The following is a 15620-nucleotide window of genomic DNA, read 5'->3' on the forward strand; positions in this document are numbered from 1 at the left end:
GCTGTAAAATGTGAAAGTGAAGTTTTATTTTATTTATTTTTATTTCACCTTTATTTAACCAGGTAGGCAAGTTGAGAACAAGTTCTCATTTACAATTGCGACCTGGCCAAGATAAAGAAAAGCAGTTCGACACATACAACGACACAGAGTTACACATATTTTCAATTTAGCCTAATGTTTTCATGCCTGCCTTGGTAGGTCAGGCCTATGTGTTTGATTCAAAGTGAGCTGTTGTACTCATACCCGCTGTGGTATTATGCATAATGATTTCATGTCTGAATGTCTATAGAGTAGCGTTTGCTTATTCAAAGTGAGCTATTAATTTCATACCCATAAGTTTCATAGCCGTACAGTTCAAGATATAGGCCTAAAGTGTTTGTATTGTGTTGTGCGTGGCTGTTTTCATATGGCAAAAAGTGGGGACTTTTGGGCTTTTGAGTACCATACGGGCAGGTAATGCTGAGCCCGCGAAAATCTAATCAAATATTTCAGCACCAGACAGCTCCGCCCTCCACTCTGTTCTCTGACTCCTGATATTCACATTCACAATGAGAATCAGTCACATTCACAATGAGAATTATTCACATTCACAATGAGAATGAGAATGAGTCGCATTCACAATGAGAAAGATTCGCAGTCACAATGAGAATGAGTCATATTCACAATGAGAATGAGTCACATTCACAATGAGAATGAGAATGAGAATGAGTCGCATTCACAATGAGAATGATTCGCAGTCACAATGAGAATGAGTCATATTCACAATGAGAATGAGTCACATTCACAATGAGAATTGGGCATTTTTTCATGTCTCAGAAATTCTACAGATTAGCCTCTTTATTTTGTTTCTCGATAGAAGAACTTTAGGGACAGGTTAGGAGGTTCAGGCCAGAGGACCAGACTCAATCTGGTTGCGATCATCAGTTCCCCTGTACACGAAATAGCCTAGGCCTACAGAAATCAAGTGGCAAGACTAAAGCATAAAAAAGTTATACAAAAATAGTAATATTAGGGTAGGAATATGTGGAAACCATGGTGTATGGAATTTAATGTAGCCTAAGCCTTTTTTTGTAATCCATAAATGTCCTCTAGCAAAACATACAATACAGAGATGAATCAGTAACGACTAGCATCCGCTTATCTGGCCGTAAACAGACTCACCTGTACGCTTGCTAGTGTGGTGTATTGGTAGGCTTTGATAACCAGGTAGTTAGCCTCGATGTCTATTAGTCCCAGAATCATGTACTTCCACCATCGCCTCTTCAGTATTGCCAGCAGATTCTCCTCACCTGTGAAGAGAATAAGAGAGACATGTTATAACAACGTCTGTTCCCACAGGGAATATAACTGTAAGCTCATGAGATATTGTGGGTCGATATACACTATATAATCCAAAAGTATGTGGACACCCCTTCAAATGAGTGGAATTGGCTATTTCAGGCACACCCATTGCTGACAGGTGTATAAAATCGAGCACACAGCCATGCAATCTCCATAGACAAACATTGGCAGTAGAATGGCTTTACTGAAAAGCTCATTGACTCTCAACGTAGCACCGTCATAGGATGACTCCTTTCCAACAAGTTAGTTCGTCAAATTTCTGCCCAGCTAGAGGGCCCCGATCAATTGTAAGTGCTATTATTGTAAAGTGGAAATTTCTAAGAGCAACAAAAATTGTCTGTCCTGATTTGCTAAACACTCACTACCAAGTTCAAAATTGCCTCTGGAAGCAAGTCAGCACAAAAACTGTTAGTTAGTTTTCCTTGGCCGAGCAGCCACACACAAGCCTAAGATCACCATGTGCAATGCCAAGTGTCGGCTGGAGTGGTGATAAGATCGCCACCATTGAACTTTGAAGCAGTGGAAACACATTCACTGGAGTGATGAATCACGCTTCACCATCTGGCAGTCCGACGAGTCTGAGTTTGGCGACTGCCAAGAGAACGCTACCTCATTGAACTATCGTATATAAGATTTCCCTTTCAGCTTCAGTGCATGGCTAACATTTCAAAATTAATTACAAGACAGATACAACAAAGGAAGCAATTAACATGACAAAACAAACAGATAAACGAAAACCACCCTTGAGAGAAGTCAGCCTCTTCCCAAGGATCATGGGAGGGAAAAAAAAACTCCCCTGCAATCTCAATAGAACAATGCGGTTAACTAGTTATTTGTTTTCAGTTATAATAGCTAGCACTGTGTGCAGTAATCTCTTAGCACAACAAGCCCAACATGAGAGCATTCTAAAATGTCTGCTTTTTTTAATGATCATAATTGGCAAAAGAAAGCTCTCTGGGATCAGAGTGTGGGTAGAGAGAGAGAAAAAGAGAGTCAGGCCGGAGAGGAGGAATAATTGGAGACAACAAAGAAGAGAGTTCAGACCTTCAGCACAACACTATTTACAGAGGAGCAGGTAGGAGGCATCCAAAAGCTAATTATTCATTCATGCTCAAAAACATCAAACAGGTCGTTGGGGTTATTACTACGGTACCTACAGTATAGTCTTGTACACTGATACCGTTAGAGCACTGATAAATGTGCTGGAACTTTATGCGAAATCTAAGCTAATACTGTGCTTGAATAATTATATAAACTTGTAACAGAGGCACTGAATGTAATTGTCAAATTACTATGCATTTGCATATATTGACAATCTTTCTAAGCACACAGAGATATGCAACCAGTTGTACAAATTCCTGGAGTTAAACATTTGTAGGGAAAAGGTTCCTTTCCTTGACTGGCAGGATTGCAGAGTGCCGTGCTGTGATGGGGAGCTGTTTCCTTTCCCAGACTCTGAATGGTTCTGTGCTCTACTATAGGCCAATACAATCACCGGGTAACGGTCACACAGCACAAAAAACAGCCAGCGTGCCACTGTTCACGGAGAAATGTTGTTTCCTAAAAGTACAGGTGTATTTACCTAGTTTTATGTCCATAGCTTAACCTGCTCTTGAAGCTGAATGCTATCTGTTAGGTTAAACAGGGATGTCACTGTTCTTTCTCTATACATATGTCTAAGGACCAGGGAAGTCACCAGGATCTGGCTTTCGGGGGTTTAGTCCTACATGATTTTGGGTCATTCCCGAATCTTTTGTCCAGCTGCGATGGTGTAAAAAGTGGTTTGAGATAAAACTCCCAGAAGTCATCCAACCGTTATAAATCAGGGGTGCAGTGCCACCTCCATGCTCCGCCACTTCCAGAATGGTGCCATGTCTTAGAAGATCACGTTATGATTCATTAATATTCTACATAACAAACCAAATATAATAGCATAGATAATGTTAGGCTACTGTCATCCCAAAAACACCACATAATTTCTGATGAAAATTTAGGATGATTGTGCTGAATTGTTTTTTTTCTTCTCATGTGGACAGACCTCAACAGCAGGTGCCATAGGCTAAAATATGCTTTGATTGAAACAAATTCCAGGTGGCTGTGTTGAACTCCATCTGCTCTAAAATGAGATTAAACAGCTATGCTACTTAGCCTATGTCATTTAAGATGATCAAAATGCATATTTCCATGAACCTGAAATTGGGATCAAATGGTTGGCATGCATGTAGCATGGACGTTTCACCAGTAAAACGTGAATAATTATCATTCACAATTGACAGTGATGATGGCCTAATTTATAATAAGGTAGGCCTAATTTATAATAAAGGTAGGCCTAATTTATAATAAGGTAGGCCTAATTTATAATAAAGGTAGGCCTAATTTATAACAAGGCAGGTCTAATTTGGTGTTTTAGAATTTTAAACATAGAACATTTTCATTGAGACACTTATGTGTAAGCATAGGCAATCATGCAACTTGGATGATATAGGCCTATTGTATGTAAAGTGGCAAGAAGTATGTGAACCCTTTGGAAATACCTGGATTTCTGCATAAATCGGTCATGACAGTTGATCTGATCTTCATCTGGGAATACATTTTTCCATCGATGATAGCAAGTTGTCCATGCCCCGAGGCAGCAAAGCAGTCCCAAACCATAATGCTCCCTCCACCATACTTTAAAGTTGGGATGAGGTTTTGATGATAGTGTGCTGTGCCTTTTTATCTCCAAACATAGTGTTGTGTGTTCCTTCCAAACTACTCAACTGTAGTTTCATCTGTCCACCGAATATTTTTCCAGTAGCACTGTGGAACATCCAGCTGCACTTTTGCCTACTACAGATGTGCAGCAATGTTTTTTTTGGACAGCAGTAGCTTCTTCTGTGGTGTCCTCCCATGAACACCATTCTTGTTTAGTGTTTTACGTATCGTAGACTCATCAACAGAGATGTTAGCATGTTCCAGAGATTTCTGTAAGTCTTTAGCTGACACTCTAGGATTCTTCTTAACCTCATTGAGCATTCTGCGCTGTGCTCTTGCAGTCATCTTTGCAGAACGGCCACTCCTAGGGAGATTAGCAGCAGTGCTGAACTTTCTCCATTTATATACAATTTGTCTTACCTTGGACTGATGAAAATTAAGTTTTTTAGAGATACTTTTGTAACCCTTTCCAGCTTTGTGCAGTCAACAATTCTTTAATCTTAGGTCTTCTGAGATCTTTTGTATGAGATATGGTTCACATCAGGCAATGCTTCTTGTGAATAGCAAACTCAAATTTTGTGAGTGTTTTTTTATAGGGCAAGGCAGCTCTAACAAACATCTCCAATCTCGTCTCATTGTTTGGACTCTAGGTTGGAGAAGTCATTAGACTAGGGGTTCACATACTTTTTCCAACCTACACTGTGAATGTTTAAATCATGTATTCAATATAGACAAGAAAAATACAATAATTTGTGTTATTAGTTTAAGCACTCTATGTTTGTCTATTGTTGTGACTTAGATGACGATCAGATCAAATTTGATGACCAATTTATGCAGAAATCCAGGTAATTCCAAAAGGTTCAAACACTTTTTCTTGCCACTGTATATTCTGACCTATTGCCTTCAATAGGCTACATGTAGGTACCAACTTTCATTCAGAAATGATGATGTAATTATATAAAATGTGTGGTCAACTGAAAATTCCAGCTCCCTTTTGATTGGGACAGAGTCATTGCTGCTTTGACAAAAGCATTGGAACCTCTCTTGATAAATCAATGTCAGATCTTTCTTTTCACTGAATCTCCGTTTGAATATTAGGTTACAATTATGCTGGGAAATGTTAGCTAAGTTGAGGTGAGTGCTCATGATCATTAGTCTAGCAATTGAAAGCAATGCACATCTTCTCTACACACACATTTGGCCTCTAGCCTACCTGATGAGCTTCCCTGGTGTTTTCATGAACCTTCCAATACTTACCTGATGCATTTCAGTCACTTAGCTTACTGATGCGAATACAATTTTTTTTCACTTTTTCCATAGGCTATTCAAGTAATTTGACATATTCTCTTATTGGTTAAAAAGGTCATAAGGCCTACATCGTTTCAACAACAATATAGCTGAAACCACTAGCCTATTGGCTTCATTCATTTATTTAATTTATTATCTTGTAATTGTAGGCTAGGCTACTTGCTGTTAGATCTTATACCCTCTCTGTGTGTTAGTTCAGCCTGGGCGTGACATTATACCCTCTCTGTGTGTTAGTTCAGCCTGGGCGTGACATTATACCCTCTCTGTGTGTTAGTTCAGCCTGGGCGTGACATTATACCCTCTCTGTGTGTTAGTTCAGCCTGGGCGTGACATTATACCCTCTCTGTGTGTTAGTTCAGCCTGGGCGTGACATTATACCCTCTCTGTGTGTTAGTTCAGCCTGGGCGTGACATTATACCCTCTCTTATACCCTCTCTGTGTGTTAGTTCAGCCTGGGCGTGACATTATACCCTCTCTGTGTGTTAGTTCAGCCTGGGCGTGACATTATACCCTCTCTGTGTGTTAGTTCAGCCTGGGCGTGACATTATACCCTCTCTGTGTGTTAGTTCAGCCTGGGCGTGACATTATACCCTCTCTGTGTGTTAGTTCAGCCTGGGCGTGACATTATACCCTCTCTGTGTGTTAGTTCAGCCTGGGCGTGACATTATACCCTCTCTTATACCCTCTCTGTGTGTTAGTTCAGCCTGGGCGTGACATTATACCCTCTCTGTGTGTTAGTTCAGCCTGGGCGTGACATTATACCCTCTCTGTGTGTTAGTTCAGCCTGGGCGTGACATTATACCCTCTCTGTGTGTTAGTTCAGCCTGGGCGTGACATTATACCCTCTCTGTGTGTTAGTTCAGCCTGGGCGTGACATTATACCCTCTCTTATACCCTCTCTGTGTGTTAGTTCAGCCTGGGCGTGACATTATACCCTCTCTGTGTGTTAGTTCAGCCTGGGCGTGACATTATACCCTCTCTGTGTGTTAGTTCAGCCTGGGCGTGACATTATACCCTCTCTGTGTGTTAGTTCAGCCTGGGCGTGACATTATACCCTCTCTGTGTGTTAGTTCAGCCTGGGCGTGACATTATACCCTCTCTGTGTGTTAGTTCAGCCTGGGCGTGACATTATACCCTCTCTTATACCCTCTCTGTGTGTTAGTTCAGCCTGGGCGTGACATTATACCCTCTCTGTGTGTTAGTTCAGCCTGGGCGTGACATTATACCCTCTCTTATACCCTCTCTGTGTGTTAGTTCAGCCTGGGCGTGACATTATACCCTCTCTGTGTGTTAGTTCAGCCTGGGCGTGACATTATACCCTCTCTGTGTGTTAGTTCAGCCTGGGCGTGACATTATACCCTCTCTGTGTGTTAGTTCAGCCTGGGCGTGACATTATACCCTCTCTGTGTGTTAGTTCAGCCTGGGCGTGACATTATACCCTCTCTGTGTGTTAGTTCAGCCTGGGCGTGACATTATACCCTCTCTGTGTGTTAGTTCAGCCTGGGCGTGACATTATACCCTCTCTTATACCCTCTCTGTGTGTTAGTTCAGCCTGGGCGTGACATTATACCCTCTCTGTGTGTTAGTTCAGCCTGGGCGTGACATTATACCCTCTCTGTGTGTTAGTTCAGCCTGGGCGTGACATTATACCCTCTCTGTGTGTTAGTTCAGCCTGGGCGTGACATTATACCCTCTCTGTGTGTTAGTTCAGCCTGGGCGTGACATTATACGCTCTCTGATGTGTTAGTTCAGCCTGGGCGTGACATTATACCCTCTCTGTGTGTTAGTTCAGCCTGGGTGTGTGTGTATCACCACTAGGCCATATATTAATCTTAGAGGTGTGGGGGTACAGCGGGCGGGGTGTCATAATCAGATTATTTATTATCTTGGCCGACACATCTGTTTGACTTTCACGGGATTGTCTCACATACTGAGTGACTGTGTGTTGCAACTGAGGTAGTTCAGGTGAAATGGGAATCCTCAAGGGCACTGTGTGTGTGTCCCAGCCTTCTTCCTCCATTTACCTTCTGATCTGTGTCTGTTAGACTAGAGACAACAAACATCACATCAGACACAATGCAAACAGAAGGCCAGGTGATTGGAAGCCAATGATCTGTGTGACTTTGATGGGCTCTCTCCCTCCTATGGCTCTGTGCGTAAGCAATGAGAGTTTATTTGCACACCTCGGGCAAAGAGCAGCGCCTTCATTAAGTGGGACTTCCAGTGTTTGAAATGAAAGCATGGGCTGCCCAATCTCTCCTCCGTTTTGAGACACTAATCACACTAACACTAAGCAGAAAGACACCTCTCTAATCTTGGATGATGTCGAAGTGTTTGAGTTTGCAAGGCGAGATTTGTTCGTTTTCATCAACACTTGAGCTAGTACTAGAAGTTCCTTCTATTCTAAGTACCCTTGGCAGATGCAGGGGGGAGGGGCCTCAATGAAACATTAACATCCAATGGTCTCGTTATTCCTCATCCAATTATAGGACTGGCAGTACTTTAAGTGGTAGAGTAAGTTAAATGCAGAACACTGCAGGATCTATTCCTATAGTAGCATTATTCATTGTTTTTACATGGCCAATCAGTGTGTGCGTACCCAGAGAAGCTCCAGGGGACCTGAGCTAGCTAGCTTCATTTGCACTCCGTCACTACCCAGACAGGCTAATGTTCTCTTATTCTGGCCTTGTTAAAAGCTGCTGACTGCTACATATCCTGCCTCATATACTCATCTCCTCTGCATCTCTAATCAGGTCTGGAGATGTTTTCTGATTTCCCCGGATACATTTAAATTGCTTTTCGGTGTCTGAAATGGGGAAAGGGGGACACCTAGTCAGTTGTACAACTGAATGCATTCAACTGAAATGTGTCTTCTGCATTTAACCCAACTCCTCTAAATCAGAGAGGTGTGGAGGTTAACTGCCTTGCTCAGGGGCAGGACGACATATTTTTAGCTTGTCAGCTCTGGGCTTTGATCTAGCAAACTTTCAGTAAATGGCTCAACGCTCCTACCCACCAGGCTACCTGCCATCCCTTTTAGGCTACCTGCCACCCCTAATCAATACCACTCGATCCAGACTTAATGGAATCATTGATTTCATTGGTGTAGGGCTTTCTTCATTGGCCTAAATCTAAATCAAGACGCCTATTTTCGTTACAGCCTCATAGCTCTCAAAACTCTCTCAATATAGCCACGTGTGGGTTAGATAGGCGAGAGTAGGCTAGTTGCTCTCTGCCTCCCCTACTTCCTCCCTCAACCCTAGTACAGACATACCTTATTACATTATTGATTATGTGCCTATTGGGACAGAAGCACAATCCAATGCATGTACATCAGCGGTAAGAATTCTGTTGTGACCATAGCTGTAGCTCAGTGAGTCTCCTCTGCTGTCAATAGGCTGGGATGAGCAGAGCCTCCCTCCCTCCTAAAAAACAATAAAAGAGCTCTCAGAGGCAACCACCAACTGGGAGGACAAAGGTATTGACCTGACCAAGTACCTGCAGGCTCCTGAAGGAAAATACCACAGGAGATATTGAAGAGTACTGACTCGAGACAACTTCACCAAACTGTCACCAAAACACACACACGGACACAGTACCAGTCAAACGTTGGCACACACCTACTCATTCAAGGGTTTTTCTTTATTTTTTATTATTTTCTACATTGTAGAATAATAGTGAAGACATAAAAACTATGAAATAACACATATGGAATCATGTAGTAACCAAAAAAGTGTTCAACAAATCTAAATATATTTTAGATTTTAGATTCTTCAAAGTAGCCACCCTTTGCCTTGATGACAGCTTTGCACACTCTTGGCATTCTCTGAACCAGCTTCATGAGATAGTCACCTGGAAAGCATTTTTAATTAACAGGTGTGCCTTGTTAAAAGTTCATTTGTGGTATTTCTTTCCTTCTTAATGCGTAGGGGTGGTATACAGAAGATAGCCCTATTTGGTAAACTACCAAGTCTATATTCTGGCAAAGAACAGCTCAAATAAGTAAATGGAAACGGCAGTCCATCATTACTTTAAGACATGAAGGTCAGTCAACACGGAAAATATCAATAATTTTGAAATCTTCAACCACAGTCACAAAAACCATCAAGCGCTATGATCAAAATGGCTCTCATGAGGACCGCCACAGGAATGGAAGACCCAGAGACACCTCTGCTGCAGAGGATAAGTTCATTAGTGTTACCAGCCTCAGAAATTGGAGTCCAAATAAATGCTTCACAGAGTTCAAGTAACAGACACATCTCGACATCAACTGTTCAGATGAGACTGTGTGAATCAGGCCTTCATGGTCAAATTGCTGCAAAGAAACCACTACTAAAAAGGACACCAAGAAGAAGTGACTTGCTTGGGCCAAGAGATACGAGCAATGGACAATAGACCAGTGGAAATTTGTCCTGTGGTCTGGAGTCCAAATGGGAGATTCTTGGTTTCAGCCGCTTTGTTTTTGTGAGATGCGTTGTGGGTGAATGGATGATCTCCGCATGTGTAGTTCCCACAGTAAAGCATGGAGGAGGTGGTGTTATGGTGTGGGGGTGCTTTGCTGGAGACACTGTGATTTATTTAGAATTCAAGGCACACTTAACCAGCATGGCTAGCACTACATTCTGCAGAGATATACCATCCCATCTTGTTTGGGCTTAGAAGGACTATAATTTGTTTTTCAACAGGACAATGACCCAACACACCTCCAGGCTGTGTAAGGGCTATTTTACCAAGAAGGAGAGTGATGGAATGCTGCATCAGATGACCTGGTCTCCAATCCCCAATCTCAACCAAATTGAGATGTTTGGGATGAGTCCGACCGCAGATTGAAGGAAAAGCAGCCAACAAGTGCTCAGCATATGTGGGAACTCCTTCAAGACTGTTGAAAAGCATTCCAAGTGAAGCTTGTTGAGAAAATGCTGAGTTTGCAAAGCTGTCATCAAGGCAAAGGGTGGCTACTTTGAAGAATCTCAAATATAAAAATATATTTTTGGTTACTACATGATTCCATATGTGTTATGTCATAGTTTTGATGTCTTCACTATTATTATACAATGTAGAAAATAGTAAAAATTAAGAAAAACCCTTGAACGGAGTAGGTGTTCTGAAACTTTTGACCGGTAGTGTATATATACAGTGCCTTCTGAAAGTATTCACACCCCTTGACTTTTTCCTCATGTGGTTACTTTACAGCCTTATTCTAAAATGGATTAAATAAAAAACTAATCCTCAGAAATCTACACACAATAGCCCATAATTACAAAGAGAAAACTGTGACATTTTTGCAGATTTTTGTAAAAAAAATAAAACAGAAATAACTTATTTTCATAAGTATTCAGACCCTTTGATATGAGACTCTAAATGGAGCTCAGTTGTATCCTGTTTCCATTGATTATCCTTGAGATGTTTCTACAACTTGATTGGAGTCCACCTGTGGTAAATTCAATTGATTCTACATGATTTGGAAAGGCACACACATGTCTATATAAGGTCCCACAGTTGACAGTGCATGTCAGAACAAAAACCAAGCCATGAGGTCGAAAGAATAGTCCATAGAGCTCCGGGACAGGATTGTGTCGAGGCACAGATCTGGGGAAGTGTACCAAAATATTTCTGCAGCATTGAATGTCCTCAAGAACACAGTGGCTTCCATCATTCTTAAATGGGAGAAGTTTGGAACCACCAAGACTCTTCCTAGAGCTGGCCACCCGGCCATACTGAGCAATCGGGGGAGAAGGGCCTTGGTCAGGCAGGTGACCAAGAACCCGATGATTACTCTGACAGAGCTCGAGAGTTCCTCTGTGGAGATGGGAGAACCTTCCAGAAGGACAACAATCTGACACTCCTCAGTAAAAGACACATGACAGCCCGCTTGGAGTTTGCCAAAAGGCACCTAAAGACTCTCAGACACTGAGAAACAAGATTCCCTGGTCTGATGAAACCAAGATTGAACTCTTTGGCCTGAATGCCAAGTGTCACTTCTGGAAGAAACCTGGCAACATCCCTACAGTGAAGCATTGTGGTGGCAGCATCATGCTGTGGGATTGATTTTCAGCAGCAGGGACTGGGAGACTAGTCTGGATTGAGGGAAAGATGAACGGAGCAAAGTACAGAGAGATCCCTGATGAAAACCTGCTCCAGAGCAATCAGGACCTTAACCTGGGGGCGAAGCACACAGCCAAGACAATGCAGGAGTGGCTTCGGGACAAGTCTCTGAATGTCCTTGGGTGCCCCAAACCAGAGCCCGGACTTGGACCCAATCGATCATCTCTGGAGAGACCTGACAAAAGCTGTGCAGAGACGCTCCCCATCCAACCTGACAGAGCTTGAGAGGAGCTGCAGAGAAGAATGGGAGAAACTCCCCAATTACAGGTGTGCCAAGCTTGTAGCACCATACCCAAGAGACTTGAGGATGTAATAGCTGCCAAAGGTTATTCAACAAAGTACTGAGTAAAGGGTCTGAATACTTTAATAAATGTGATATTTCATACATTTTTTTGTAAATTAGCAACATTTCTAAAATCCTGTTTTTGCTTTGTCATTATCGTGTGCAGATAGTTTTTTCCCCTCATCAATTTTAGAATAAGACTGTAACGGAATACAACTAAAAGCACTATTGTACAATGCCTGATAAAGTGACTGACAAAAACCAAAGTCAGAGTCGACAGTCAAGGACATTCGGGGGAGATAAGGAGATGTTGATGAAGGCTATTTGTCCAATTGATTGCTTGAATATTCCATAGAGAAATAAAGTTAAAACCTTGATGAAAAGAAGAGGTAGGCTGTGGGTATTGCCACATTGTAATAGAAGGGAATTAAGTCATTGCAGGTGTATTGCATCATTCAGCCTGCAAAGTCAGTTTTTTTCCCTTCTAACACTTTATTACGGTACACACAGAGTGAATAATGCTGTTTTAAGGCTATTTCTGAAGAGAGCTAACATCTTTACCCTAGCAGCCATGTCATTAAAGTCCCTCTATGTCTGTGAAAATGTGGCAACTGGATAGCTGTTAGAGAATAGCCTACCCCACAGATAACACGTACTATCACCTGGTCGGTCACCATACAGTATGCAGTATATTAGTGAATCCATTACGACCTTGACATTTCATCTCTGTCTGTGTTTCTATAGAAGAGACCATTAGTGGAGGCTTTCCCAGCTTTTTAGCCTTCATGGTAAATACATCTATTTCAATTAAAAATATATACATTGAATTTCACTTAGAGGTGATTAATTAGGTAAAGGTCCACATGAATTTAAAAAATGAATACAGAAAAATGAATATTCTTGGTTTCCATCATGATTATATCTGTGAACTATTAACAGAGAAGAAGATGGTGCTTATGGTTCCCTGACTGCTTATTTTCTGGGAACAAGTTCAACCAGTTCAGCACAGATGGACGAGACAGGGCAAACACAAATAGAAATAATGTTTCTGCACATTTCTCCCACCACCCAACCCAGTCCTCAGGTTCTCCGCTCTGCAATGGTTTTGAGAGTTTCAGTGATTCTAACCATTATGGCTGTTCAGTCATTTCTTTTGGACAGGCTCCACCTGGCAAAGCCTGTCCCGCTCTCTCTGCTCTGACAGATTGGTACAGACGAATGCTGGCAGCCATTTCCATTAATCTGTGAATCCTGAAATACAATGGCTTAACCTGCTGGGCCATATGCTTGGGAGACATTATTGTGTTAGAGAAGAGAGAGAGAGAGCCTTCCAGGCATGTTGGTCCCCATGGTGGCAGATGGGAGATTCTGACACAAGGTGGCATTTGCTGTGTTGGGTCTCTGTGTAAACATAGGAGAAATTGGCGTGCTTAGCTCAAATGTTTGTAGTGGCAAAAGGTCTTCGGGTGCCAGGTTCAAAAAGCATATACTTGTAGAAAGGAAAAAACTCACCCACTGAAATATTATTTCAGTTAAGGTATTTTTTTTGCCTCAGAGGTCAAAAACAGACAATAGGCATTCACCCATATTCATAGATGATGTCACATTGCAGTACTGCATCTTTCTTTCTTCACAATGATTCTTTATATACATTATTTACAGACATTTTCTACTATTTTCCACAAGAGCTTCGAAATAAAAATGACAATAAACAAAGAAATAGGCACCTTGTTGCTCACAGGAAGCAACTTAACAGAAGTTCTTCATTCAGGACTCTAGGGCTCTCTGTAAGACATGGATTTAAAATCTCCCTCTGTAACATGCTGACCACACCGCTCGCGTCCTGTGCATTGCAAAATACATTTACACGTTGCCAAATACATGTAAACCCAGTCTCTGTTTTAGGTCAGTTAGGATCACCACTTTATTTTAACAATGTGAAATGTCAGAATAATAGTTGAGAGAATGATTTATTTCAGCATTTATGTCTTTCATCACATTCCCAGTGGCTCAGAAGTTTACATACACTCAATTAGTATTTGGTAGCATTGCCTTTAAATTGTTTAACTTGGGTCAAATGTTTTGGGTAGCCTTCCACAAGCTTCCCACAAGTTGAGTGAATTGGGTGAATTTTGGCCCATTCCTCCTGACAGAGCTGGTGTAACTGAGTCAGGTTTGTAGGCCTCCTTGCTCGCACACACTTTTTCAGTTCTACCCACACATTTTCTATAGGATTGAGGTCAGGGCTTTGTGATGGCCACTCTAATACCTTGACTTTGTTGTCCTTAAGCCATTATGCCACAACTTTGGAAGTCTGCTTGGGGTCATTGTCCATTTGGAAGACCCATTTGCGACAAGCTTTAACTTCCTGACTGATGTCTTGAGATGTTGCTTCAATACATCCACATAATTTTCCTACCTCATGATACAATCGATTTTGTGAAGTCCACCAGTCCCTCCTGCAGTAAAGCATCCCCACAACATGATGCTGCCACCCCCGATGTTTCACAGTTGGAATGGTGTTCTTCGGCTTACAAGCCTCCCCCTTTTTCCTCCAAACATAACTATGGTCATTATGGCCAAACAGTTCTATTTTTGTTTCATCACACCAGAGTACATTTCTCCAAAAAGTATGATCTTTGTCCCCATGTGCAGTTGCAAACCGTAGTCTGGCTTTTTTAATGGCGGTTTTGGAGCATTGGCTTCTTCCTTGCTGAGCGGCCTTTCAGATTATATCAATATAGGACTCGTTTTAATGTGGATATAGATACTTTTGTACCTGTTTCCTCCAGCATCTTCACAAGGTCCTTTGCTGTTGTTCTGGGATTGATTTTGCACTTTTCGCACCAAAGTACGTTCATCTTTAGGAGACATGCATGGTCCCATGGTGTTTATACTTGTGTACTATTGTTTGTACAGATTAACGTGGTACCTTCAGGCATTTGGAAATTGCTCCCAAGGATGAACAGACTTGTGGAGGTCTACAATTTATTTTCTGAGGTCTTGGCTGATTATTTTAGATTTTCCCATGATGTCAAGCAAAGAGGCACTGAGTTTAAAGGTAGGCCTTGAAATACATCCACAGGTACACCTCCAATAGGCTAATTGACATCATTTGAGTCAATCAGAAGCTTCTACCTGACATCTTTTTCTGCAATTTTCCAAGCTGTTTAAAGGCACAGTCACCTTAATGTATGTAAACTTCTTACCCACTGGAATTGTGATACAGTGAATTATAAGTGAAATAATCTGCCTGACAATTGTTGTAAAAATTACTTGCGTCACGCATAAAGTAGATGTCCTAACCGACTTGCCAAAACTATAGTTTGTTAACAAGAAATTTGTGGAGTAGTTGAAAAACTAGTTTTAATGACTTCAACCTAAGTGTATGTAAACTTCCGACGTCAACTGTACATGTTATTCAATCATTGCACCCACACTGCTCACGCATGTCAACAAGCGTCTGCGTAGCCAGGCACTAAAATAGAACTTGGTTCTATTTGTGACGTTCAACTAGCTGCAAGTCCTGCCTCTCCCATCTCCTCATTGGTTTTTAGTAGCAAATACCCACGTGTGTGATTGAAAGATGAACTGAGGTCCACACTCCAATCCAGTTGGTTGTGGTAATGCACCTTAAAGTTGGTTGCCAACCTCCATATAAAGTCAGAAGAAGAAGAAGCCCGAAGGAGGAGAGATTACTAGAAAAAACTTCATTTTACCTGTGGAATAATTGTCGGATTAGAGGACCTTGTGCATTTCAGGTAAAATAACAAACCAATGTTTATATACCATGACAAATTAGCTAGTAACAGCAAGCTAACTTGATAAATTGCCATAAATGTTTAATGCACTTCGACCTGTCCCCAAATTAATAGAATTGGTACCGTGT

The 15620-nt window shown here is 41.6% G+C and overlaps 1 protein-coding gene across 1 annotated transcript in view; it reads right to left on the reverse strand.

The window, feature by feature from the left end:
* The window catches only part of LOC109900248 (solute carrier family 35 member F1), a 143504-nt gene that overhangs the window by 45926 nt on the left and 81958 nt on the right, over positions 1-15620 (reverse strand). The window contains exon 3 of the mRNA XM_020495937.2: positions 1162-1289. Within this exon, the coding sequence (XP_020351526.1) occupies positions 1162-1289 (128 nt within the window). The remainder of the gene's footprint in view (positions 1-1161; positions 1290-15620) is intronic.

The sequence above is a fragment of the Oncorhynchus kisutch genome, linkage group LG12, assembly GCF_002021735.2.
Source record: "Oncorhynchus kisutch isolate 150728-3 linkage group LG12, Okis_V2, whole genome shotgun sequence".
NCBI lineage: Eukaryota > Metazoa > Chordata > Actinopteri > Salmoniformes > Salmonidae > Oncorhynchus > Oncorhynchus kisutch.